We start from the raw sequence: 27,464 nt of genomic DNA on the forward strand, positions 1-27,464 counted from the left end.
CGAGCTGTTAAGACAAATTTTCCATGCTTGAAATTTCCCGACGTATGCCAGCGTATGACTCGCATGTTCCACATAATGCTGGCCATAAGATGTAGGCACGTTACGCGATCGTTGACACACGTCGACACACATTACTTGTAAGTTACTCATAAGTCGAAACACGTCGAGGTAATGTTTAGCGTACCCGAAACTTATTTCTAACCGATGAGTAACGTGTTGTAGGCACGTTACGCTACGCGATCGTTGACACACATTACTTGTAAGGTACTCATAAGTCGAAACACGTCGAGGTAATGGTTAGCGTCAGTGTTCCAGACTCCCTGGTTTTTCTTTTCTTTTTTTTTAATTTTTTTTTTCTTCGGCATGACGGTGATGTTGACACTTTGATTTCTAGTGCGGTTATAATATAATTAAAAGGCTGCCACTCAACGATGTAAATCATAACCGTCATACCGAAGAAAAAAAAAAAACCAGGGAGTCTGGAACACTGACGCTAACCTTTACATCGACGTGTTTCGACTTATTAGTAACATATGTCGACGTGTGTCAATGATCGCGTAACGTGCCTACAACTTATTCCAGCATATGCGGAATGTGTGTCATACGTCGAGAAATTTTCAACATGCTGAAAATTTCTCAACGTACTCGGCGTACAATGACGTATGCCAGCGTACTACGACGTATGCCAGCGTACTCTTAATGTATACAAAACTTACCCATAACGTATTCGACGTGTGCCAGCTTGGTTCGGCAAATTTTTCATACGTCGGCATACGCTGGCTCAAACGTCAAGGTGTGACAGCGGCTTCACACTTCGATGTCTAGTGCGGTTAAGATTTGAATCGTCGAGCCACAGCCTTTAATAGCCTATGCCACGTGATCATCGGCGATACGCTGCCGTGCTTTGCATAAGTTAGACTATCGTTGGGCATAGGTTGTGAACGCCGACAACACGCTCAGCATTCGTTGGTATAAGTTATCTATATGTGATTAAAACGTTCTGTTTACATTACTAATATGTTATGCATACGTCCAACACGTTATTATACGCCCAAAAATAAAAAAAACCATCAATAGTTCAGTGTACGCCAGCGTTTTACATACATTTTGATACGTTGCCATAAACGTCAAGGTGTGACAGCGGCTTAAGACTGAGTCAAACGGTTTTTCTCCCCAATAGGGAGGAATTATCCTCAGTTATGATCACCACATGACAGGAAGGTGCAAGAGCAGTGCCATTTTTAGACCCGCACCCTGGGGTAGGTCAAATACCAAAATCAAAAGGTCAAATTCTAAAAAATGCAATTACAGACATTTTTAAATGAAACTGTATATGCAATCATCGTTGGGGGATGCATGAAATGTGTCACGATTTTGGGGGATTTGACCCCCAGTTCATGCCCCAGGGAGTGGGGACTTGGGGTCATAATGGGGGGGAAAAAAACTCAGAATTTGATATTGGGTCATTCCTGGTGGAACTTTTTGCCCTCTTTCGATGGGAAGTGTGGGGATTTGCGATGGCGTGCCATTGACTTCGCCCTAGTCTGATTTTGTATCTCAATGGAGATTTTTTTCCATGCACGGATGGAACCTTGTGTTGCTGCCACGATGGTTATTGATTAGGAAGGGTCAGAACGAGGGAAAGTGATCACCACTTGGTTGTGCATTCTTGTAGTGCAAGACCAACTTACGAATCGGGTCGCGAATAAGAATTGCTTGAGACATAGGGCTTGGGTGTCCAGGTCCAGCTGCATTCACAGCTCTCACACGGAATTCATATTCCATCCCTTCCACCATCTTCCCAGCCACCAACTCTGTCCCTGCACACAGTCAGTCCAGCCTTTGGTGACCTGCTGTAAGATATGCATTCCTATCAAACCAAGTTCCAGTCAATTTACTATGATCGGCTAGCCCATGGCCTTGTTTGTACCATATGAAGGCTCTGCGCTATAATAAGATGCAGAGATTGTGTGAAAGTAATCCTTACCCTGTACAGGTTCCGTATTTACTGTGACCCAAAGGTTGCTGTTCTTCTTGCGTCGTTCCACGATGTAACCACGAATTGCATTTCCACCATCGTTTTGCGGTGGAACCCAGGAAAGTGTCACTGAATCCTTGGTGACATTTGTCGCCTGTGGAGCAGTTGGTGCATCAGGTGCCACTGTTGGAGAGCAAGGAAGACTAGTTTATGATTGGTTCGTTCGTTGGTTAATCGATTAAATATTTCTAAATCTTCTTCTTTGTATGCAGCACAAGGCTGTGCGGTAGCATCATTGACTGAGGGCATGGCTGCGCCGCTGGTGTAATGCCCTTTCGTGGTTAGTGCAGAAATTTGGAATTTGGCCATGGTGCCGGCCACAGCTCGCCTACTCTTCACAAAGGACACCGTGGGATCTTTAACATCCACAAACTAATTCTGGCAGAGGGGATGCCCATTTAATGTCCATCCAAGGGATGGCACACACATTGATTGATTAATGATGAATCGCCCTGCCTGTGAAACAACAGGATGAAAGTTATTGCTGGGTCAGGATTCCAACCCAGGCCAGACAGCTTAGAGGTGAGTATGCGTACCTCGAGACCATCCTGTCAGCCCATTACAGTATTTCTAAATAACATCTCACCATACGGTTCTCCAGCGTGGACCTCATCCGACTCGAGCGCCTCGCTGAGACCCTCGCTGTTGACGGCATGAATCCGAAACTGGTATTTCTTTCCTTCTTCGACCTTTTCATGTGAGAAAGTTGTGCTGTGCTGATCTACTTCTCCCACCTGAAAAATGAAATAAATTCTTGAAAGGAACCAGAGAAGCACTTGCATTAAATGACGCGTTAGATCAGTGATTTTCACTATTTTTTTCAAAGGGATCCACTTTTGCCAATAAAGGACATCAGTGTGAGAGCCGCAACACCGCCTACAGGACTCCAAAATGGCTGCCATTAGGCCCCACTTCTACGTACTCTTTTCCCTTTTTTTTTTCTTTGTGGTTGCTGGGCTGCAAGCATAATTGTTTGTATACTGCAATCTACTGATGTAGTGACGTTGCTTTTAAGCTTCGCATTGGAACACACATTTGAAACCATTGGGTCAGTTTGATAGCATTTATGGCAAATTATGATGGGGGTTTTTCACATTTGTGTATTATCGACCTCACGTCAGGGGCCGCACTTTCAGCCACCAGGGGCCGCCGTGCAATGAAGAACTGGGCATTAGATTGACCGAATGCATTTTATGAATGGATATTCATCACATCGGTCCTTTAAGTTTTGGTGTTCAATCATACCCACACCTACAACCAAGACTAATAAATAGCCAACATATTGTGTATTTGTCTTATAATTCTCAAAATGTTAGCTACTCATTTAATTGTGAGAAAATCCATACATTATGGGTGTACAGTACAGTAAAGAGGGTATATCGGGTAGAAAATGATGGAAGGGTTTGGGGAGTTGTTACCATGGAGAAAGGAGATGAGGTGAAAGGGAAGGAAATGTCGTAGAAAGCAAGGAACGTGTCTGGAGGGGGACGGGGGGGGGGGGGGAGGTCATCAAAATTTTCCACTTGTATACGTAATATGTAGAAAGCAATGTTTTCCCCTCGAGGATGCCGATATTTTCATTTTTAAATTTCTACCTCCATATATTATCATCATCCTCTTATTTGCACCATAATTTCACCAAATAGCTTTAGTTAAGCCAAGTATATCCAATTGGGTTACTGCGGTGCGCCATCTATAAAATCCCAATGTTTTGGTTCCCCATCGGGTCTTTAGTGGCCACCCGAAGTTCCTTTGCAAAATGAATCGTACTTTGACCCAGGTGTTGCGACCCTCCTTGCGGCGCTCGATGGTAAAACCGGTGATGGGACGTCCGCCATTGTCCTTGGGTGCTTTCCATTTCATGGTGATCCTTTGGCCAGTGTGCTCTGTAAATTCCACCGGGCCCTGTGGGGGCTTTGGAATGTCTGTGGACGTTATGCAAAGGGAAGAACAGAGTATAACTTAGATCTGACATTTACGTGAAGTTCATACCACTCATGTATAATTTCTAAAGTAATAGAAGCGTTTTTCGGGGGAAAAACTACAACTGTCACACATTGCAATCCAGCTGTTGGAGCAAAAGCACACAAAACTTCACTTGTTAATACTTATGGAGATACAGTACATCTTCTCAAGTGAAGGAGCAAAATTATTGCTGAAGTGATTAGCAATGGTCCTTGAGACATTGTATTAGTGCATGTGATCACGAGGATGTCGGTGCTCGTATCTCGGGTTAGAAAACAGAAAACAGAAACCAAATGTACAAAGGGGGGAAAGAAAGGCAGGAATTGCAGTGGAAAACCCACCCACGACATTAAGCAGTATGTTGACGATGAGTGAGCCAGCGCTGCTGCGGAGCCGGAGGGAGAGTGGCCCACTATCATCACGTACACACTTCGACAACATGAATGTTGTGCCATCTTTACGACGCTCTATTTTTGCACGCTCATCCGCCTCCACCTCCAGGTCTCCACGAAGCCAAGTAACTTTGGGTGGAGGTTTTCCCTTGAAAGGAATGTTCAAGGTTGCTGTCTGTCCAGCCTTTACCGTGATTGGCTCTTTCATCAGCTTTTCCACCAGCTCAGGATCTATTTCTGGAGGATCTGAGGGATGCACATGCCGAGAGGGTATGATGAGACTCATAAAGATCTCAAAAGTTTCGACCACACATTTTCCTTACATGAGGTCGACTGCCTTCCCCCACATTTAAGTGACAAAGTTATCGTTGTGCCCATCACCAAATCGGTAGATGATATGTCTCACCTATGCACAGGAAACCAATAATGTAGGCCAAAAGTTCCATTTTCTTCTAGGACACTTTACCTGCAACCTCGAGGGAGGCTTCCGTGCGAACACCTTTGGCCGTGAAGCTGTAGCGTCCCATGTCCTCATCGTGCACGTTTTTGATCATTATACGATGGACTGCTCCTTGTTTCACGATCGTTATATTGTCGCTCTCGGTGATCTAGACATGTAGGGACAGAATTGTCTGCTTGCTTTGGGTATAGCTTTGTAAAAGTGGATGTCATAAACTTAATGCTCTATTCAACAATTCATGAACATACATTTATTTAAGGTCCACAATGGAATTTGCTTTATGTTCCTTGCTTCTGTGCTCATTGACGAACATCCATATTCATCTTTGGATTGGCAAGATGGATCACCTGGTGCAACGTTCACCTACTTTACTCGAATCCAATTAAAAACTGATTAAAATAGTGCGATATGAAAATGGGGTACCTGCGATACGGTAGAGCACATCCTCCTGTCTACCATACGATATCACTGGCTTACGGATGTTAAAGATCCCACAATGCCTTTAAAAGGAGGTGGCCATTGTGGGCTCGTACCCTGACTAAAATCATGTCTTGGAGTCTGAAGCATTACTCATCCCTCTGAATTATAGTTCCTCTGTGAGTGATGCTAAGAAAGCGGTTCTGCAGTTGCAAAGACTTTGTTTTGGTTGACCACCAACAACAACCATCTGCAAGATACGAATCCCATCATATCTTTCACAAGAGTCTGTCGGTCAACCAAATACCTTTTTGGTCGGGATGGAATTACGAAACCCCGAATGTGTTTAAAGAAAAAAAAAGACTATAGATTGCCTATGGACTCCACTGGTCACCGCTCATGCAATGTGGATTTTAACGTCTTGTACGAAATGTGAATAAAATGATACAAAATAAAGGCATCGATTAGATGTGATCCAAAAAGGAGAAGTCAGGTGTGGTGGGTCAAATAAAGTTTTCCTGCATTGTTCAAACTAGCTCATCCCTCGGATACATGGTGAAAAAGATGATCATGTTGGAATAGGAAGCTCAAGTGTTGCACGTACTTCCTCGTGATACAGCCATTCCCACACTTACCGGCTGTCCATCCTTTCGCCAAACCCCATCAACTTTCTCATCATCGAGGATGCAGGTGAATTCTGCACTATGTCCGGTCCGCACTTCTTGGTCAGACAGGCCACTTTGTAACGTTGCCAGACGTTCTGCAGAATCGAGGAGAAGACTTGTTTTGGGGTCTAGTTTTATGTTGGGATGTGAAAATTGGGGTTTTATGAGTATTGTGCATTATTTTTGTTCTTTTCAATGTCATTCAATTCACCATCTACAATCAAATCTGCCCCGGAGCGGTATTCCTTGTCATCAGCTTCCTGTGTGATCACCACGCTGTACTGTCCAGCGTCCCCCTCAGCGGCATCTTCTACCACCAACTCATGCCGACGACCATCCGATACCACCTTAAAAAGGCAAGGAAAACAAAATGGCAGCGAGTTAGGAGAAGGTAAGATCGCAAGACGAGAGCAGCCATCTACATACAAGTATTGCATCAACAAAAATTGCAAACATTTTGACACACCAAAACTTTCCCTAGTATCTTCCCTATAATAATAATAATATAATATCTCGCCTACCGTCCCCCACCACCTCTCCCCCATTCCATTCCCGTCACTTCGGTTAAGAATGGCCGAGAGGTATACACGCTGGCCTCTGAGTTACCTAGTCTGAGTTTGAATGTCGGCACAGCTACAAACTGTCATTCTGGTGTCTCACAGTCAGGGTGAGGTATCATTCATTGTGTGTGCCGTCCCTCAGGTGGACGTTAAACCGAGCACCTCATCTGCTAGCATTAGTTGGGCGACATTTAAGATCCCATGGTAGGTGAGTAAGTAGGTGAGCCATCGCCGGCACCTTGGTCAAATTACAAATTCCTGTCCTAACCTATAGAGTGCACCGCATCGGCGGCACAGCCACGTCCTCGGCCAATGATGCTATCCTGCAGCCTTGTGCTGCATATGAACGAAGAAGACTTAGACCTACTTTTATCTCCTTACAACTGCCCAACTCTTCTCCCTCCTCCGCATCCACTCTACGATCCCTTTCTCTCCACTTTGCCTTCCCTTTTTTATTCGCAAATGTACTTTCCTCCTTTTTGGCCACCTCCCAACCCCCCCTTTTTTTTTTGCACACACCATACTGTATATAGATGAGTGACCGGAAAAGAGAGGGGTATGGGGGATTTAGGAGGAGAGATGAAAATTTCTGCCATTTTTCATACAAGTGTAGTTATGTCATTTGCTAGAGATTACCCTTTAGCCCAAGCGATAGTTGCCAATCCCTTATTTCCTGCGCAGATGTCGCTCACCTTGTACTTTCCACTATGGAAGGCGCTTTCAGGAATCTCTTGCCCGTTTTTGAGCCAGCGAACTTTTGCCTCTTTAGCGTTGATCTCGCACTCAAACCGTGCAGCATTCTTCTCCTTCACCCGGACAGTTTTCATGTTGCTGATAAACTTTATGGGCTCCTCTGTTCATATGCAAACAAGTGGACAGAATGGCAAATGCTGCATACCTAAGTATTTTCTGAAATGGACAATGAGATTTTAAGAAAAAAATACTTCTTCAATAAAAAAAAAACAGTGCAGACATCGAGTTAGAACTTCTCTTACTTTCCATAACGAGCTCGGCCTCTGAACGCTGGTCTGCGATAGCAATGGCATACTTCCCCCTGTCTGCTGCCCGCACGTCTTTCACCACAAGCTGGTGGGTAGTACCTCCATCCAGCACCACGATGTCATACTTGTCACTACGTTTCAGTGGTTTGCCATTGAATGACCATTCCACATTCTGCATGGGCTTGGACAACTTGAGTTCAAATACAGCTGAATCACGCTCTTTCACATGTGTCTTTTTCAGCTTGGATATTATCTCCAGCAATTCATCTACCAGGGAGGGTGACATGGATATATTAAACAAGTTAAAAAGGAGAAACATAACCGAATTTTTCAAACATAGATCACAATTTACAAGGGGCACTCAATAAGTAACCTTAAAATGGTGATATTAATTTGAGAACGTAATGTATGTAGTTCCATTCATTCAGCGGGACCATACTCTGTGCAGAGCGTTGGTGCTGCCTAAGCAGTCTCCTTGGCTCTTGGGCACAATCCAGGACAGGTCAGCACTCCGACACAGTATACCAGCAAGCTGGCACTCATTTTGCCGACCTTGGAAGGATAACAAGCAGAGTCAACCCCACCTGGTATTAATTCAACAGCTAAGTGGGATTTGAACTCAAGATCCTCGAATCCCAAGCCCACCACCCTAACCAGTAAGCCAACACCAGGCATGTGTATAGTTGCAGACAACATGTCATACCTATGGGTAAGAGTCATGTTTTGCCTGTTTAAGATCTGGCAACATTGAGCATATGATGTCAGTGGAGCAGTTCCAAGATTGTGGCTCCCTGAGAACCATGCACCAGGGAGTAGCAATGTTCTGTCATCTGTTTGTTGGGAAGTGAGGGTGTGAATCCCAGTGAAATCCATCGCAGAATGAAAATGCAATGTGGATGCCTGTTTATCGCTGCAGCAGGTGTACGACTGGGACAGGAAGTTTAAAAGTGGAGTGTCCAGTGTGGCAGACTCTGCTCGCTGGGGCTGGTCTCACACAGCCGACACACCAGAAATGGTTGCAGGAGTTGAGCACATGCTAAGGGAAAACCGTCGTGTTACGCTGGATGACATCGTCTCCGAATTAAACATTAGCCACCATTCAGCACACCATTTCATTCGCAACGTGTTGGGGATGTGCAAAGTGTCTGCAAGGTGGGTGCCGACATGACTGGCACCCGAACTGAAAGAACTCCACTTTTAAACTTCCTGTCCCAGTCGTACACCTGCTGCAGCGAGAAACATGCGTCACCACATTGCATTTTCATTCTGCGATGGATTTCACTGGGATTCACACCCTCACTTCCCAACAAACAGATGACAGAACATTGCTACTCCCTGGTGCATGGTTCTCAGGGAGCCACCCACCATCTTGGAACCGCTTGACTGACCTAAAACTCTCAATGTTGCCAGATCTTAAACAGGCAAAACATGACTCTTACCCATAGATATGACATGTCGTCTACAACTATACGCATGCCTGGTGTTGGCTTAATGGTTAAGGTGGTGGGCTTGGGATTCGAGGATCTTGAGTTCAAATCCCACTTGGCTGTTGAATTAATACCAGGTGGGGTTGACTCTGCTTGTCATCCTTGTGAGGTCGGCAAAATGAGTGTCAGCTTGCTGGTATCCTGTGTTGGAGTGATGACCTATCCTGGGTTGTGCCCAAGAGCCAAGGAGACTGCTAAGGCAGCACCAACGCTCTGCACAGAGTATGGTCCCGCTGAATGAATGGAACTACACACATTACGTTCTCAAATTTATATCACCATTTTAAGGTTACTTATTGACTGCTCCTTGTATTTTATACACAAAGTTTGAGGTCAACAGAAGAGTTGATGTGATGTCAACATACTCTGAATGGGGCAAGGTTTTCATGGGAGAAATAGATGAGGAGAAAACATTGACAAATTGGGACAAAGGATACAGGACGAGCAGAGGAAGAGTACGAAATTCCCTGAGGGTTGTATGTACCGATTGCAGTACAATCCTCAGTGAATGAGAACGACCACTCCGAAAGTGATGTACGATATTTGACATTGCTCGAGTCAGTCGTAGTGTGCCAACAATCGAACAAAATATTCACTTTCCTCCCAAATCAAACTGCACGGAAACACTGAAGACAGAGATGATTGGTTATCCGGGATCAGAAGTGATCTCTTGTGAGTTTAAAGCGAATTGTGCAATGCAATCTTTGAGGCTGAAAGCCATTATGGCTCATTTGTCTTTGCCATTGGCAATGGCAACAACACAAATGTCTGACTGTAACATGTGATCTGAACGAAATTCCCGTTGAAGTGCATTTTAAGAATGTCACAGCAGGGATAGACCAGCTTAGTTCCTCATGAGATTGGGTGGTCTTGTGCTTGACCCATGTGTTAAGCTTGGAGCACAGAATAGTATACGAGTACAGTAACCTAGTGACAAGGATTCATCCGAGTTTACAAGCAGCACAAGGCTGCAGGGTAGCATCATTGGCTGAGGGTGTGGCTGTGCTGCTGATGCAATGCCCTCTGCTGGTTAGGGCAATAATTTGGTATTTATTAATGGTGCTGGCGATAGCTCGCCAACTCTTCGCGAAGGACACTGTGAGATCTTTTACGTCCATCAATGAATGCTGACAAACAGGACCCCTGTCCACTGCATCAGCGGCGCAGCCACGCTCCCAGAAAATGATGCAGCCGAGCAGCCACAAGCTGCATACGAATAAATAAACCATGTTGCTCCGGGATTGTCGTTTAGAAAACCCCAGTTGGCAATGACTAATGATTTTCCAGGAGATAATCTGCTTGTTCTGGCCTCCAGGTAAGACCGGTCTGCACTTTGTGGTTGACGCTCTTCTTCGTGCTCCCAGGGCAAATTGTTGGGTGCAAGCACTGAAATGTGACCTCTGAAAGTGCAGCGTTTTCCACCCGACCCCTATCCATACGTAAGTAAAGCCAAATGAAATTAGTTACTTCGATCAAGTTGTTGAAATGAAACCAATTTTGTTCGATTCAGAAATGTCAAATACATTTACCCGCAATATCATGTTCGTGCACAGCTCCTCTTACCGATGCAGTTTCATTATCCTGCAAACTTATGCCGTTACAAACGTTTAACACACAAACAAGAGGCACAGTATGTGCAGATAGAAACTGAGAGCTGATGTACAAACACACAGAAGGTCAAATCGAGGTAAACATACCAATAACTCTGAGTTTGGCAGACAAGGTCTTCTCATTGACCTGAATACTGTATTCTCCGACGTCCTTCTGCTTGAGCTTGGAAATGACCAGCTGGTGCTTCATGCCGATCTGCTTGAGTGTGAACTTTCCCAGACTGACGTTGGGCCGGATAAGTTCTCCGTTCTACTCTCGCAGCACAGGTGATGCATTTCAGGGATGGCGTTGCCGTACATAGCGTTTCATTCATGATTCACTTAACAGGTGCTTACCGAAGTATCATGCTTACTTGTGGTTAGCCCAAGTCTTGCTTTGATTCACGGATGGGTTTTGTCCAGTAGCATATATGGAGAGTCTGGCCAACTCGCTGGCCGGTGCCATCTTGCCTACCAAGCGAGCGAGAGCAGTGATGTGAGAAGTAGGTGCCGATCAACACTGGCATCCTTTACTATAATTCACGGACCGGTGTTTGTATTTGTTTGTGGGTTTGTTTGTGGATTTGTTTGGCGTGTGACTACTCCTCCAGTTCTGGGCAAATTACATCCAGATTGGCTACATAGGATCAGCATGACCCCAATTAATGGATTGGGTTTTTCTTTTTTATCCTTGCCATTGGTCTTGGGTGGGGACGAGGGGTGAACACGAATTCTCCATGTAAATGTGTATCGTGTAGCGCCGCCTCCAGTTCGGGGAGGGTATTACAAGTCTCCACCATTTACAGTGCAGTATTCCTGTCCCCACGTTTTCCATTGCAGTGAGGTGTTTTGAATTACTAGTGCGTGGCCGTACGTGCAAAAAAAAAACTTTCAAACTGCGTGCCAGAAACAACAACCACACAGGCCGTTCCTTCGCTTTCGCGTGGCTGTATGTGCAAAAAAAAAAATACTTTCAAACAACCACACAGGCCGTTCCTTCGCTCTCGTAAACGACGACTGGATTGGGCCATTGTGTTTATCTATAAATGCGCATAAGAAATCGAGAAATTATTAGAATACAGTAAGTCATCACTATCCGGAAGTCCGTACGTTTTGACCCGTAATGGGGAACGCGCTCTAACTTGGCCATAACTTGGGAACCACTTGTCCGATTAATTTCAAACCCTGAAAAGGCAAACAAACAGAGATGGCTGGAATTATAGATAGATAGAAGATACATACTGTGGGTGCAAAGCGCCAAGCAACGTGTCCTGTCATTGGTAACTGAGGATCTCTTCCCCAACGGCCACGCCTACGCAGCAACGTGTCCTGTCATTGGTAACTAAATGACGCCCTTTCCCCATCGGCCACGCCTACGCAGCAACGTGTCCTGTCATTGTTTTGGTAAATAAATAGCCATAACTTGGGAACCACTTGTCTGATTAATATCAAACCTTGAAAAGGCACATCCTCAGGTCCCCAGCAATATACCTGACAAGGTTCAATTCGATCGGACTGGTGGTTGTCGAGAAACAGCGGTCACAGACAGACAGACAGACAGACACAGACACACACACAGATTGCTGGAATTATAGATAGATAAGCAGTCGGAATGTTTTTTTTTCTTCATGCACATAACCCGGATTATTTTGTTTTTGCCCATACAGAGCTGTCAGTTACTTATACACCGCCCAAATAAAGGTATGTGTTGGAAGAACGCGTTGCATGCTTGGAACAAGATCGCCAGAAGGGCGGCTACTCTGCTCGTGCTGAATAAGTCATTTCTCATGTTCAAAAAGTATTACGTCCACGACCTTGTAATTTACTGAGATCACAGATGGAGACATTCCTTATAAGCCGAGATGAACCCGAAGGCTATAATATCAATTCCTCGGCTGTTAGTACGGTTTGAACCTGGTCGTATTACAAACGCTTGCGATTGTTCCTTAGTCCCTCTCGGTTTAATCGAACTTAGCTCCCTGACAGGATTACTGGGAGGCACAAATCTTTCTTAGAAAGGGTTTATGTAAAGTCTGTAATTTGATAATGGACCGCTCGAGAGATTCGCACGGCGACACAACTGAAACCAGTCGTCTCGAGTGGTTCTCTGTGGAATTTGGTGTTCCAAACGAATCGACCAACGATGACGTACGCCACTATAATGAACATTACGTTCTACGAGAGTAGTACAAGCAGGAAATTTCGAGTGCAATTCAAGAATAAACGAAAGAGACGATGAATGATCAGAATATTTGAGCCAAATACATTGCATTCATATGCTTTTGTGGGAAAAATTACACATCCATGCCAGGAACCAAACCCAGGTTTTCTGGTGAACGATACCAGTGCTCTGTGGTCTGAGCTGTCTGGGCAATCCACTAGTCACGCATGCAATTCTCCCACATATAGAGATGCCACTCTGTTTCGGCCACTGCTTCCGGTACACTCGCTGCCAACCATAGTTGCAGCGACGGCCTGTTCATGAGAGGGCCTTTCCCCTTTCATCATCTCTGTATGGGAGAATTGCATGCTCAGCCAGTGGGTTGCTCAGATAGCTGAGCACTGGTATAGTTCACCACGCATGCTCAGCTAGTGGGTTGCTCAGATAGCTCAGACAGCTCAGATAGCTGAGCACTTGTATGCATGCTCAGCTAGTGGGTTGTTCAGATAGCTCAGTGGCTGCGCACTTGTATACATGCTCAGCCAGTGGGTTGCTCAGATAGCTGAGCACTTGTATGCATGTTTAGCCAGTGGGTTGCTCAGATAGCTGAGCACTTGTATGCATGTTTAGCCAGTGGGTTGCTCAGATAGCTGAGCATTTGTATGCATGTTTAGCCAGTGGGTTGCTCAGATAGCTGAGCACTTGTATGCATGCTCAGCTAGTGGGTTGCTCAGATAGCTCAGATAGCTGAGCACTTGTATGCATGCTCAGCAAGTGAGTTGCTCAGATAGCTGAGCACTGGTATGGTTCACCAGAACACCTGGGTTTGATTCTTGGTCTGTGCATGTAATATTCCCATATATACATGTTTGGTTGCCTGTTCATTTACTTTGCATTTACCTGCCATAATTTGGAGCTGTGTCAGCATCCAACAAGTTTTACCGCAGGTGGTTTATAACAATATCAAGTTGTGATACAACATTCAAATTGATCATGAAACACGAAAGAACGGTGTAAGCTTTTCTTTCAAAAAATATCGACAAAAAATCTGCACCATTATTTGAATTTTGAGACAAACAATTAAATTGCATTGTGATACTTTTTGTGCCAAGTTCTCACTTCGTGCCATCTCGTTCACTCCTGCGGTCATGTTTCTGTCCTCGAGCAAAAACAGTCGGACGGTGAAAAATGTTACGAGCAGTTTATTTTTGTTATTACGGCAAATGGAGAAACTGATATCCGAAACTAGATCATCCGAAACCTTGTCACGAGGGAACTTGTGCGTTATTCGGCCTTGACCTGGTCGAACGGAGAAACCCCATGTCGCACGGCATCCCATAGTTCCACCAAAATCGAGCGAAATCTTGTATGAAAATGCCACTTCTGTCCGAACATGAACCCAGAAGTAACTTGCTTGGTCGGCAAAATGGCTGCATTGAGACCACGTGACGTGGATTGACCAATCACACTTCGGGATCACTCACATATTGTGTGTGAGCACAACAATATGGCCAGACTCTCTCTATACATGGTCCTGGGTTTGTCCAGGCCAGACATTGTAAATAGCCCCTTAAGTCTTATTGGTGATGATGATGGAAGATGTGCAATACTCTTTACATGGCAATGGTGCTGCTGAAGTAGGTCTTGAACAAAGGGTTATGATGGGTGATTTGTCTTTGCCATCTGATCAGTCAGTCAGGGCAGGAATTTGTAATTTGTTCACGGTGATGGCGATATGTCACTTACTCTTCGCAAACAACACCCTGGGATCTCTATTATGTGCAGGAATTAATGCTGACAGATGGGACACCCAAATTAACGTCCATACGAGGGACGATTGGTCCCCATCGAGGTAACACCCTGCCCGTGAAGCACCAGGATGACAGTTTATAACTGGGCCGAGATCGGAACCCAGGAGAGACAGCTCAGAGGTGAGTGTGCACACCCCCAGGTCTTATTACTGTCCATAAATCATACAATAAATACTCACCTTTAACCAATGGATTATGGCATTGTTGGGGTCTCGCAGCTCCATCTGGACTTCAAACGTGACAGTTGAATCTTCATGTCCCTCCACATCTTGCAATTGCTGAAGGATTGTCACCGACTGGGGATGTATGACAGTTTTGCGTGCAGTCAAAGAAGCTGTTACACAAGCTCGTACAATAACCGCACACACACACACACACACACACACACACACACACACACACACACACACACACACACACACACACACACACACACACACACACACACACACACACACACACACCCTCTCTGGTGTGGACTGCTCTTTAAAATTGAGAATTTCATTATCTTGCTGGTATTGGGTGCAGTGCAATCCTTTGGAGATGTAAGGGGTAAGGGACTGTAGCTCTGTTAAATTCACGCCTAATAGGCTGAGCCGAGATACTAACTGTTGAGCCAGCAGAACCACATACCGTGTGTGTGTGTGTGTGTGTGTGTGTGTGTGTTTTATATATATATATATATATATATATATATATATAATATACATGGTATACAAAACTTTAGGAACACCAACCTAATATTGAGTTGCACCCCCTTCTGCCGTTGCACCACCTAAATCGTGGGTTGCTCCTGTTCAGATTTGTTGTTGTTGGGGACATGGACTCAATTTGTTGGGGGCATGGACTCAAACAGCTTCAATTTGTTGGGGGCATGGACTCAAACAGCTTCAATTTATTGGGGGCATGGACTCCACAAGGTGTCGAAATCGTTCCACAGGGATGTTGGCCGATGTTGACTCCAATGCTTCCCACAGTTGTGTCAAGTTGGCTGGTCGTGGATCTCTACTCCGAATAGCTTGTTCCATCTCATCACACACATGCTCAGTTGGATTGTGGTCTGGTTACTGGGTGGGCTACTGCAGTTAGCTGAATTCACTGTTATGTTTGTGGAACCATTCCTGGACAATCCTTTCCTCGTGGCATGGGACATTATCCTGCTGAAGAAATCCATTTGCAGATGGATACACTGTTGCCATGAAGGGATGCACCTGATTGGTTGGCAATGATGTTCAGATATCCTGTGGCATTCAAATGTTTCTCCACTTTTATCAAGGGTCAAACGTGTGCCATGAAAACACACACCACACCATCGCACCACCACCACCAGCCTGCATTGACACACACCACCACCACCACCACCACCACCAGCCTGCAATGTTAGAAGGATGGATGCATAAACTCATGTGGTTTTCTCCATACCCGAATCCTCCCACCAGCGTGAAACAGCAGGAACCGGGATTCATCAGACCAGGCAATGTTTTTATTCCTTCGCCCACTGCAAGCGCAGGTTCTGGTTTTTTGCTGAAAGAAGTGGATCTCTGTACGGTTGTTGGCTGCCATACCCCATTCGTGTCAAGGTAGATGAGTTGTACATTATCGTATGGGTCTTTCGACACCAATGTTTTACTGTCAGTTGACTAATTGTAGCCCGTCTGTTGCTCTGTACAATTCGTGTCAGCTTCCTTTGTCCTCTTTCATCAATGAGCTGTTTTCAACCACTGGCCTCCCGTTGGCTGGATGTCCTTTGGGTGGTGGACCATTCTTGATACACATGTGAAACTGTTGAGTGTGAAAAATCCAGCAGCGTTGCAGTTCTTGACACACTCAAACTGGTGCACCTGGTACCTACCACCACACCCTGTTCAAAGGCACTTAAATCTTTAGTCTTGCCCATTCACCCTCTGGCACACTACACAATCCTTGTCTCAAGGCTTTAAAATCATTCTTTAACCTGTCTCCTCCCCTTCATTTTCAATGATTGAAGTGAATTTAACTGGTGCAATAAATAAGGGATCATAGCTTTCAGCTGGATTCACCTGATCAGTCAATTTCATGGAAAAAGCAGGTGTTCATGATGTTTTGTATACTGAGTGTATGTATATATGTAAATATATATATATATATATATATATATATATATATATATATATATGTATATATATACATATATATAATCATGTTCTATACAGAGGGTTGGTGCAGCGAAAGCAATTTATTGGATAGAGGTAACAATCCTGGATGTGTCACCACTCCGGCAGAGGATACTCAACTCAGTGCTGGAATTTGGAATTTGTTCAGTGTGCGGACAATAGCTCACCTTATCTTCATGAAAGACACCATGGGATCTTTATCATCCACCAAATAATTTGGCAAATGGGATTAGTAATTGCAGTTCAGGTGCAGCCTGGGAAAAATTCAGACCAACCACTGCTAAAAGCACCATCACCCTGCTCCACTGCTATTAACTGCGGCATCAGTCAACCAAAATGGCTTTAGAAGCCTTACATTTGTAAATGAAGCCCCCCATCCCTCACTGGGAAAAGGAATGGACCAGAAAAGAAAAGGAAAAGACATCATGGATGTGTTTCTGGCTCAGTGGGCAACATCAGCGCAGAGTGTACTAGCAGTAGGTGGTTCTGTTTCTTTCACAGATGAAAAACTGAGCCAAAATTCAAATAATTTTCATGTCTTACTTCCTGGCTATAATTTTGAGATCTCATGGACTTTGTAATGGATAACTAAACAGGGTGGATTTGTGGTAGGCACTCCCTATTGGTCAGGACTCTTGCGGTGAGAGCTGGTGTGTTGCAGGGGTTCTTGGTCACCATTACGGGTAAGACATGCTCTACGTATTTGTATATGTGTGGATGTACATATGGTACCCAGTAGCCAAAAGTAAAAAAAAAAAAATTCATTCTTTCATCTTACGTCGCCCTCTTGTTTTTTCTTTTTCATCTGCTTCAGTCTCTTCAGCATTCCCCGGAAGTCTGTGTAACCATATTGTGCACAAACTTTCTCATAGTCTTTCTTCTGCACATGTAGTAGGATCTCCATCATCTCTTTCTCATCCGGAACTCTTTTTTCCTCCTTCTGTATCATTGGCACCTTCACTCTGCACACATGAATTGCTCACCTTAGGCACTTGAACATTGTAGATCATCACTTGACACGGAGTTACCTCTCATAAAGTTGGACCTCCATCTCACGGGTATTATAACATTGGACCTCAATCATCTAATATTGGAGATCGAGGTCCTCCATCTCCTCTGTGTTGGAGTGGTGACCCATCCAGGATTGCGCCCAATAGCCCAGGAGACTACTTCGGCAGCACCGACACGCTGTATAGAGTATGGTCCCGATGGATGGATGGATCTCCTCTGATTATGCAGTACAAGGAAAAGTTGATACAAATGGACGAGGCTATTTAGCCCGTAATTCTAATGTACCATACTGTAACAGAGCGTTGGTGCTGCCGAAGGAGTTTTTGGCAAGGGTTATACTTGGTGGTTTGCCATTGCCTTCCTAGCAGTATCTCGGACAGGAATTTAGAATGTTTTCAGTGAGCTGGCAATAGCTCGCCTACTCTTTGCGAAGGAAACTGTGGGATCTTTAACGTCCACCAACTAATCCCAGCAGACAGGACGCTCAGTTTGACGTCCATCTGAGGGACGATACACACATTGATGAAAATCACCCTGTCTGAGAAACACCGGGATGACAGATTATAGCTGGGTTCGGGATTCGAACCCAGGCTAAACACCTTGGAGGCTAACATACGTACCTCTAGGCAACCCTGCCAGCCTTTAGCCCATAAATACCAGCAATTTATTCACTCCCTATTAAGTTAATCTCGAATCAATAGACCTATCTTCTCTGTCGGCGTACTAACCTCATTCTTACTGTTAGCTTCCAACTTAACATCCACATCCTTCATTTTATCACTGTCTCAGGAATCCAAATCAATCCTTATTAGGCAGGGATTCCAATCAAGAGTACTTTATGCTGTTCAGCGCCTGTTAGGTTGCCAAGGCATTTATTTCCATGAGCAAGTGGGCACACTCAATGGCAAACTCTTGGAGAAATACCAAAGAATCTTTAAACACCCGTGACGTCAGATGTATGCTCGTGTGATGAGATGTTTCACAGCGGGTAAAGATTTTTCGATATGCAGAGGCATTTTCTTTTATAACTCTGGAAACTTTTGTTTAAGTGCCACTTGTGCATGGAAATGCAGTACAGCATCAATCTCAGAAAAGTTTGGATGTTGTGAAACATACCTCCTTTTCATCAGTGATTTGAAATCCACTTTATCTGGGTCTGTATGGAGAAGAGAACAGCATAAAGGTGACGACGTACAACACACAAATTTGGAATAATCAAAACATGTTTTCATTACACCGTACACGCTGATACGCCGTATAAACAGATTCTTATGATTGGATTGGCTTCAAAAGTGGACTTAAGCCTTCATCACCTGTTAGGTTGCCAAGCCACTTTGGAATTTAAACCCAATGGCTTCAACCTTGTTGAAGCTACAATTAAGGAATCTTCAACAAAAAAAATTAATAATTATATTGACAATGAGTGTGGACATTTTTCGAGGGAGGATTATATGTCAATCATGGCGCGAGTTGTGACTCACTTTCGGTTACAACAAGTGTGAAGCTGTAGGTCAATTCAGCGTAAGGATTGCTGACGACGCACTTGTATGTGTCCGAATCCTCGATCACGGTGTCTTCAATCTGAATATAACAAGAACAATCATTGTGAAACATTGACATGATGGCGATATTGACGTACTGTAGCTTCTGCTTTTATGGTGTGTTTTTGCCTTTCTTTCTGCGTGTTTTATACTCATTTCATCTCGAACCGCAAAACAAACCTTAAAACTCAGCATCAACCTAAGAAGAACAATTTTTGGACTTGTCCCCAAACATGCATGCGTTGTTCGGGTCTTAAAATCCGAAAATGAAACCAACAATGATCTACGAGAATCAACTCGTATGGGCTCGGCAGAGATGTCCAGGCGCACTTAGAAAGTCCTGGCCCAGAGGATGGGACATCGGGTATCTCTCAAGACTGCGGTTACCATACCAAGACTGTGTTGGGGTTTAATGTGGAGTACATTGGCACCTGCAGGACGTGCTCCTGAGTGGCGGTCTCATAGCGAGTCTTGCAGCGATCAGTACAAGCCTTGTCACCTCTTTTCCACTGAACTTGTGGCTTTGGATCACCAGAGATTCGTGCTCGAAACACAGCAGACTTTCCTGCACAGTCACAGCATAGTCAGTGCCACTTCGACACTTATTCTTCATGGTGGGGAATGCCAGGGATTGTGAGAAAAGGTGCTGCAATTGTCAGGTATTGAGGGGTGAGTATAGTCAACTACAAAAGTTTTTTTTTTCTGCAGGTATTTTAAAATTAAACAATGTACAATTTATACTCATGGAAGAACTGTTGACCCATAGTAATAATAATAATATATATATATATATATATATATATATATATATATATATATATATATATATATATATATATATATATATATATATCTTCCACCATATAAAACACAATGTGTGTTTGTGTATTTGTTTGTGTAATAACTTTCCCCCTTCAAAAGGACGATTTAAGAAGGGGTTTAAAGGCCCAACTATGAACACGACTGTGTGTTCACTACGGTCTGTATTTTCAGCATAACAAAACTCGGAAAACATTTTCAATCAAAAAGTAATTGCGTCTCTTCTTTTGGAAATGTAGATGGCGACTTGTTTTAATGCCAGCGTACACAAGCGTTTAAAAATATAACAATAAATACAAGGTGCAGGGAGGTGAAATTTGCTGCACATGATGTGTGACGTGCGCAGAGTAAAATGAGTGTTCATTTACATTCGTGCGATGTCTCATAAATAAAGAATATGTAAGCACATCTGATGCTAGGCCGAGGCTTCAGGCTTCGGCACGCTCATGAGGTTGCACCCTCAAAATGAAAGGTCCCAGAAGATAAAGAAAATAGGGTAACATTTGTACATATAGTGTTGTAAAATCACGTTTTTTTTCTTGCTACAAAACATCGTATCTCCTCGTCTGAATATTTCGAATAAAATAATTCCAACCAGTTATTTTTGATGGGCTTTTACACTAGAATATGTTTGTGTATGTATGCATATATATATATATATATATATATATATATATATATATATATATATATATATATATATATATATGTGTGTGTGTGTGTGTGTACAGTAAACCCTTAAATATTGTGGGGGTTACATTCCTGAAAAGTGCTATGATATCCAAAACCACAAAAGTTAAAACCAAGGACCAATGGGGAAAAGGGGGAATGGGTTGCTGGGCTTAGAGAAAATGTAGAGGAAAATGGGTGCGGCCAAAAATAAATACATCAGAATTGAAACGAGAAGGGCACTCGGTAGAGCACATACCTCCACCACGTAATGCCTGATCCACAAGAACATATCGGGCCCAGTACATTTTTGAAATATCGTGCTATACAGCACCATATCGTTTTTGGCCGGATCTCTCGATGGTGAAAAATCACTTGGAAAATTAAATAATTCTCGTATCCAGATCCTAATTCGGATCTCCATCAAAATAGAATCAATTCTTCCTTGTCGCACACCCAAAATGTCCACCAAGTTTCGTCCGAATCCGTCCACAACTTTTTGAGATATCGTGCTATAAATCATTTTTGGCCCGATCTCTCAACTGTGAAGAATCACTTAAAAAATTCTAGTAGTCTGATCCGGATCCGGATCTTCACCCAAATCTAATCAGTTCGTCCTCATTACACGCCCAAACCTGTCCACCAACTTTCATCCAGAACCGTCCACAACTTTTTGAGATATCCTGCACACAAACAAACAAACAGACAAACAAACAAACATAAAAACAAACAGACAGAGAGGGGTGAAAACATAACCACCTTCACCTTCGGTGGCGGAGGTAGTAAACAAATAAAATAAAGATAAATTGGATTTACAATGAAACCTCCTGATGCGTTGGAGTAGGTCACACATTCAGAAACAGATAAAACTATAATCCGGATGTGATAATTTTTTTGAGTGATTCTTCACCGTTGAGAAATGGGGCCAAAAACGATACATCACGTGATATTTCAAAAAGTTGTGGACGAGTTATGACAAAACTCAGTGGATGATTTGGTTCGGTGACGAGAACAAGCCGATTCGATTTCGGTGAAGATCCGGATCTGGATCCGGCCCATCAGTGGGATACAAAACATAAACTGGTCAGCCTTGCGGAGTGAGGTACGTGCTCTACCAAGTGCCATTCTAGATAGTATTGTTGTTCAGTTGGAGTTGCCCAGTTAGTGAATACTGGGGTTCATGTGTTGCAATTGGTGCCTTGTATGTGGTTTAGTTGCTTCAGTAATTAGGCTTTTCAGCACAAGTACTACCTAACTGACTAACTAGTCCCTGGTGTGAGCTTTTCAACATTGAGAAGGAAGATGTTATGAGTTGTTATCATGGAACATGACCTCGGATTTGTCTACGCAATAAACGGTTCCAGTTCATGCCTTCGTCGGTCTCACTACACCTCCAATCAAGCCTCACCAGACCATTCCTTTAATTACACACTACTTAGTGTGTGCAAATGAAGGAATTGATGATCCTGCACAAATAATGTTTGGACGAAGGTTTTCTTTGTTATGACTGGACCATCAATGAAGATGAATCATCATGCAGAATTGGAGCTTTCAATGAACAATGATTTTGACATGTTAACAATATGGTAATCAGAGCTATTGTGGTTTGTGACAGTAGTGTGTTGTTGTCGTCATTACCTTGAGTGTATATTTTTTCAAGGAACCACTGTAATACGTGTGTGCATAATTGTGTGCGTTCGTGTGTGTCCTTGCATAATGACGTTGCTATTTTTTTTACATGTCTATGAAGAGGTGAACCCCCATGCAGACCAACTTTAACAGACCCCAGCTTGTGAAAGGGGTCGCTTAAACAGATACTTTGGCAAGACTCTGTCTTTTTTACCTTCGCATTCTGCGAAAGGTTATGTTTTGGTCGGCGTGTATTTATTTATTTATTTATTTATTTATTTATTTATTTATTTATTTATTTATTTGTAATCTTGTGATTCGTATAACTCAAAAAGTATTAAACCGAATTGCATGAAATTTGGTGGGATGATTGGTTATAAGCCAGGAAGCATTCGATTAGATTTTGGGATCGTTCGGGTCAAAGGTCAAGGTCATGAAAAGGTCAAAATCGTCTTTTTACGATAACACGGTCAATTTTTATTCAATTTGCATGCAACTAACGCCAAAATGTTCAGAATTCAACGCCTCATCTTGTGATATGCAATATGACACAATGACGCCCATACTCTTGTTACCGGTTAGGGGTCAAAGGTCAGGGGGGTCACGACCTTGAAAAATATGCGGTTTTTGTCATAACGCGGTCAATTCTTGTCCGCTTTACATGAACCCAGCACCAAAATGTTCAGAATTTAATACCCAATCTTGTGACACAATGACGTCATAACACATGTCACCGGTTGGGGTAAAATGTCGGGGGGGGGGTCACGCCCTTGAAAAATATGCGGTTTTCGGCATTACTCAGTCAATTCTTATTCGATTTGCATGAAACCAGCATCAAACGAGATTACCTTCTTTTGTTGAAACGTTGTATTCACCGAGCTTGCGAGTGAAGACTCGCTAAAACGACGTGAGTTGATTGTTGTTTAGTCCGTAGCCCCCGAAAGTCGGGGGGGGTCATGACATTATAGATATGTGGTTTGTGTCATAAGACCATTCATATGAAACCAGTTCCCCACACTCATACCAAGAACAAAAAAAGTAGTGGCGGCGAAGGTATGCGCTCTATGAGTGCCCGTTCTAGTTTTTTTTTGCGACGCTTCCCTTTTGACACTGCGTTAAGATTTATGTTAAATCTCCTTATTTTTTTTTCATCTGCAGGACACGGCTGCAGGAAGCATCATTTTCAGGGGGTTACAGCTGTACCACTGATGCAATTCCCCCCTGTCGGTTGGAGCAGAAATTTGCAATTTGTTCAGGGTGTCTGCGATAGCTCACTCTCTCTTAACAAAGGACACTGTGAGATTTTCAACATCCAACAACTAACGTCAGCAAATGGGAGACCCAGTTTAACGTCCACCAGAGGGACGGCACACCCAATGATGAATTGCCCTGCCTGTGAAACACCAGAATGACAGTTTATCGCAGACCGAGATTCAATCCCAGGCTCCACAGCTCAGAGGTGAGTATGCATACCTTAAGGCCATCCTACTAGCCTTTTACATTTGGTAATCAAACTTGAATCAGAAAGAAGGAAGTGCACAGCCCGGGCTGTTTTGCACACCCTTCCTAAGAAGTCCTCAAGATTTCACGCTTGTCTGAATTTGCATCAAAGAGAAAGTACATATTGCAGCCACTTCTGACATTCTCAAAGTTACATTTCTGACTTTTATATAAGACCGTGAGATATGTGTCACTGCAGGATACAGATTTTTGCAAAATTTCATCCAGGCCCTGTGGTCGTAACTTATTCTTTTGACAGATGGTCAAAGCAGCCAAAATAATTAAATTCCTTGCTGAAATTCCACGCGGTCTTCCCTGTGATTTCGAGCTTGAGTTCAATGGAGTCGTGAAAAGATTATTTTTTATTGTTGTTTAGTTCTGCACTTAATTCCTTGAAAAGGTTTTTCACTCTCAAGTACGGCAAGGTGTTATATACCCACCTTCCTGTAAGGTAACTGGATATGGTTTCATGATGAATTCTGGAGGACTTTTACCCGGAGGGACCTGAGAGTTGTGGGTCACAACGCTGACTGAGCTGGAAGCCAGTGAAGATTTACGACGAGTTGTCGTTGACTCTGCAACACAAAACAAGCAAGGAACGAGATGACCAAGTCAGCAATAATGTTGGAGCCCTGTTCAGAATTCATTGTTGAGTTAATTAGAGACAGGTCATTGGATGATTTTTGAGGACTTAATAAGGGTCATGTTGTTAATCCTGTTATAAATGGATCTTGCGTACAGTGCAGCTTGCCCTTTACGAAGGGTTAGGAAAATGAAACATCACAAATTCTTGATAATAACAACTTCAATTAATAATTTCCTTTGAATGCAAAAACCAGTTTTTAAAAGATACATTTAAGCTATCATGGTCGAACCTACAGATATTTTCATGATATTTTTGGGTGGTCGCAAGACTACCGTTATTCTCAGGTTTTCCATCTGTCTGTTTGTATGTAATGGACAGCTCTGGAGGCCAGAGGAGTCAACCGATTTTGATGAAACTTGACTGGTAGGTTCATACGTGGATCTCGTTGTATGCTTTTGAGCACCGTTGCTATGGACACCACCGTTGCCTAGCAACGGGACTTTGAAATTTTTGAAAAAAATCCTAAAAATATTTATATATATATTTTTTTTCGAAAATCAAAAATCGGCTTCAGCGCTTTTATGCACACTATAATCAACCTCTTTGTCAAAAATTTTCAGCCCGATCCGTCAAAAACTGTATGACTAGTATGCAATTATATAGCGACCACCCATGTAGCCTACAGGCTTGTAGATATATAACTATACAATACAAAATAATTCGTTTTCTACCCTCCTGATCAGAGTTACCTGAAGCCATGGGAGCAGCTGGCACATCTTTATTGCCAGAAATGGCTGCATCACACATATTGCGAGAAATGACCTTGATGTGAGGCAGAGGATTATCATCTGGAGAACAATGGCTACGATCATCCGTCCAGTATAAACACTGCCCGGAAGAAGACAATGGCAAACCTTTCTCCATACGTGCCAAGAAAAACAATCATGTTCAGAAATCTAACACCTAAAACTGTGGTGTTGGATGATGAGTCCCCTCAGGTTTGAAAGTGCTCAAATGGGTGGCTACTGGGGAAGAGTAAAGTGCGTTGATGAGTAGGAGTAGCCGTTGTGAAGGAATGGATCAAACCCGCAAGGAAATCCAATCGCTGAGGTCTCCAGACCTGCAAGTCTTACTCTGAGCTTCTCAAACATTCACAAAATTTGGAATATGGAATGTGAGGTAAATTAATCATGGAAAAGTTCGACGTTATAATGAGAGATATGGGGAGGACAAGAACTGAAATTTTGTGGAGAAGCGAACCTAAATGGACTGGTTTGGGGCAGCTTCAATCTGATGATTACAAATTGTTCTTTTCTGGTCACAAAACCTGTAAAATAAATGGAGTGGCAGTGATTTGCAATGAAAAGACGGCAGTGTCAGTGCTGGGGTACAACCCAGTCAATGACAAGTTAATAACAGTTTCATCGAGAGGATATTCAGCGAACACCACCATCATTCAGATATATGCTCCAACTCTACAGCAGAGGAAGAAAATGTGGAAGAGTTTTATGGACAGTTGCAGGAAGTGGAAGAACTGGTGCCTAAAAGAGATGTTTTAATTACTATGGGAGACTGTAATGCAAAAGTTGGAGAAGCAGGAGCACCAGCGATTGCAGGAAAGCACAGATTTGGTATCCAAAATGAGCCAAGGGAGCGAATGCTGGAGTTCTTTTGTGGATAATGAGCTCATAATTACAAACACATGGGTCAGACAACCCAAGTGTAGACTATACCAAATGGACTTCACCTAATGGGCAACATAGAAACCAGATAGACTACATTCTAATCAACAGAAGTTGGAGAAGTACTGTGCAATCTGCCAATATCTGACCAGGCACAGACTGTGGGACAGATCATGAACTCCCCGTGGAAAAGCGACTCATCAAATTGAGAAAGGTGAAAAAAAAAATCTAAAACTCCGACCAGATATCACCTTGAAAATGCATCTTAACCAATATGTAATAAAAGAAAAAACATTTTTTGCAAAGTTGTACTTGGATGACATAATGCCATTGTTTCTGCAACTATTTGTTGCCAAATCTGCAACCAAGTGCAGACAAATTGTGGCAAGAGATTGAAGACATTGTAAAAGAAGGAGTTAAAAACAACATTACAAAAGCAATCAGAGAGAATACAGCTGACAGAAGAGGCAATAAATGTTGCAGACAGCAGAAAGATGAAAACCAAAGGTGCATCAAGAGAGGACATTAAGCGGTTAAATGTTTACTTTAGATCGAGTAGAGGATTGAAGCAGATAGGCTGACGGGAGATGTTTAGGATCAGACAGTTTATTTAGAGACTTTGTTTTAGTTTGACATTGGGTTGTAATTATTTTATTTACATTTGGCAGACTAATAGAGTCGATGCTTTCCTTCTTCCTCTCTTTATTGATTCTTTATTTCCTAACAAGGAAATTCTTTATTGATTTATTAAATACGATGTTGAGGTTTTTTTTTTATTGCAAAGAACTGAGCCGAGCCAACAATAGTTAGTGAAATGTTGAGGTCTTGTCGAGGTTCTCTCTCTCTCTCTCTCTCTCTCTCTCTCTCTCTCTCTCTCTCTCTCTCTCTCTCTCTCTCTCTCTCTCTCTCTCTCTCTCTCTCTCTCTCTCTCTCTCTCTCTCTCTCTCTCTCTCTCTCTCTCTCTCTCTCTCTCTCTCTCTCTCTCTCTCTCTCTCTCTCTCTCTCTCTCTGTCTCTCTCTCTCTCTCTCTCTCTCTCTCTCTCTCTCTCTCTCTCTCTCTCTCTCTCTCTCTCTCTCTCTAGAGTCCAGAATGAGGGGGAAATCGGTGATGGGATGAGTGAGGTGAATGAGGTGTGTGGCAAATATTTTAAACAATTATTGATATTGAATTAATTGTGTGAAGTGGGTGTATGGGTGATGAATAAGAGGAAGTACACCCCTCCTCGGACAGAATCTCTGGTTAGAGTTAGGTAGATAGCGGGGATTCAGCCTTTTTGGAACGGGATGCCATTCCGATGTTGTTGCTGAGAGAAGTAAGTTCTATTATT

At 43.2% G+C, this 27,464-nt stretch overlaps 1 protein-coding gene across 2 annotated transcripts in view; it reads right to left on the reverse strand.

Moving 5' to 3' along the window:
* Window positions 1-27,464, reverse strand: part of IGSF22 (immunoglobulin superfamily member 22) — a 48,380-nt gene that overhangs the window by 13,178 nt on the left and 7,738 nt on the right. For both annotated transcript variants that reach the window (XM_085860779.1, XM_085860780.1), the window contains exons 3-19: window positions 24,309-24,443; window positions 19,683-19,816; window positions 19,192-19,291; window positions 18,827-18,866; window positions 17,478-17,661; window positions 14,726-14,842; window positions 10,683-10,845; window positions 7,493-7,765; window positions 7,190-7,350; window positions 6,149-6,284; window positions 5,908-6,032; window positions 4,862-5,003; window positions 4,345-4,641; window positions 3,809-3,963; window positions 2,625-2,772; window positions 1,988-2,161; window positions 1,692-1,820 (exon numbers count right to left, since the gene is read on the reverse strand). In XM_085860779.1, the coding sequence (XP_085716905.1) occupies window positions 1,692-1,820; window positions 1,988-2,161; window positions 2,625-2,772; window positions 3,809-3,963; window positions 4,345-4,641; window positions 4,862-5,003; window positions 5,908-6,032; window positions 6,149-6,284; window positions 7,190-7,350; window positions 7,493-7,765; window positions 10,683-10,845; window positions 14,726-14,842; window positions 17,478-17,661; window positions 18,827-18,866; window positions 19,192-19,291; window positions 19,683-19,816; window positions 24,309-24,443 (2,613 nt within the window). The remainder of the gene's footprint in view (window positions 1-1,691; window positions 1,821-1,987; window positions 2,162-2,624; window positions 2,773-3,808; window positions 3,964-4,344; window positions 4,642-4,861; window positions 5,004-5,907; window positions 6,033-6,148; window positions 6,285-7,189; window positions 7,351-7,492; window positions 7,766-10,682; window positions 10,846-14,725; window positions 14,843-17,477; window positions 17,662-18,826; window positions 18,867-19,191; window positions 19,292-19,682; window positions 19,817-24,308; window positions 24,444-27,464) is intronic.

The sequence above is a fragment of the Eptatretus burgeri genome, chromosome 17 (assembly GCF_056783735.1).
Source record: "Eptatretus burgeri isolate ZD-2024b chromosome 17, Ebu_testis_v1, whole genome shotgun sequence".
Classification (NCBI taxonomy): domain Eukaryota; kingdom Metazoa; phylum Chordata; class Myxini; order Myxiniformes; family Myxinidae; genus Eptatretus; species Eptatretus burgeri.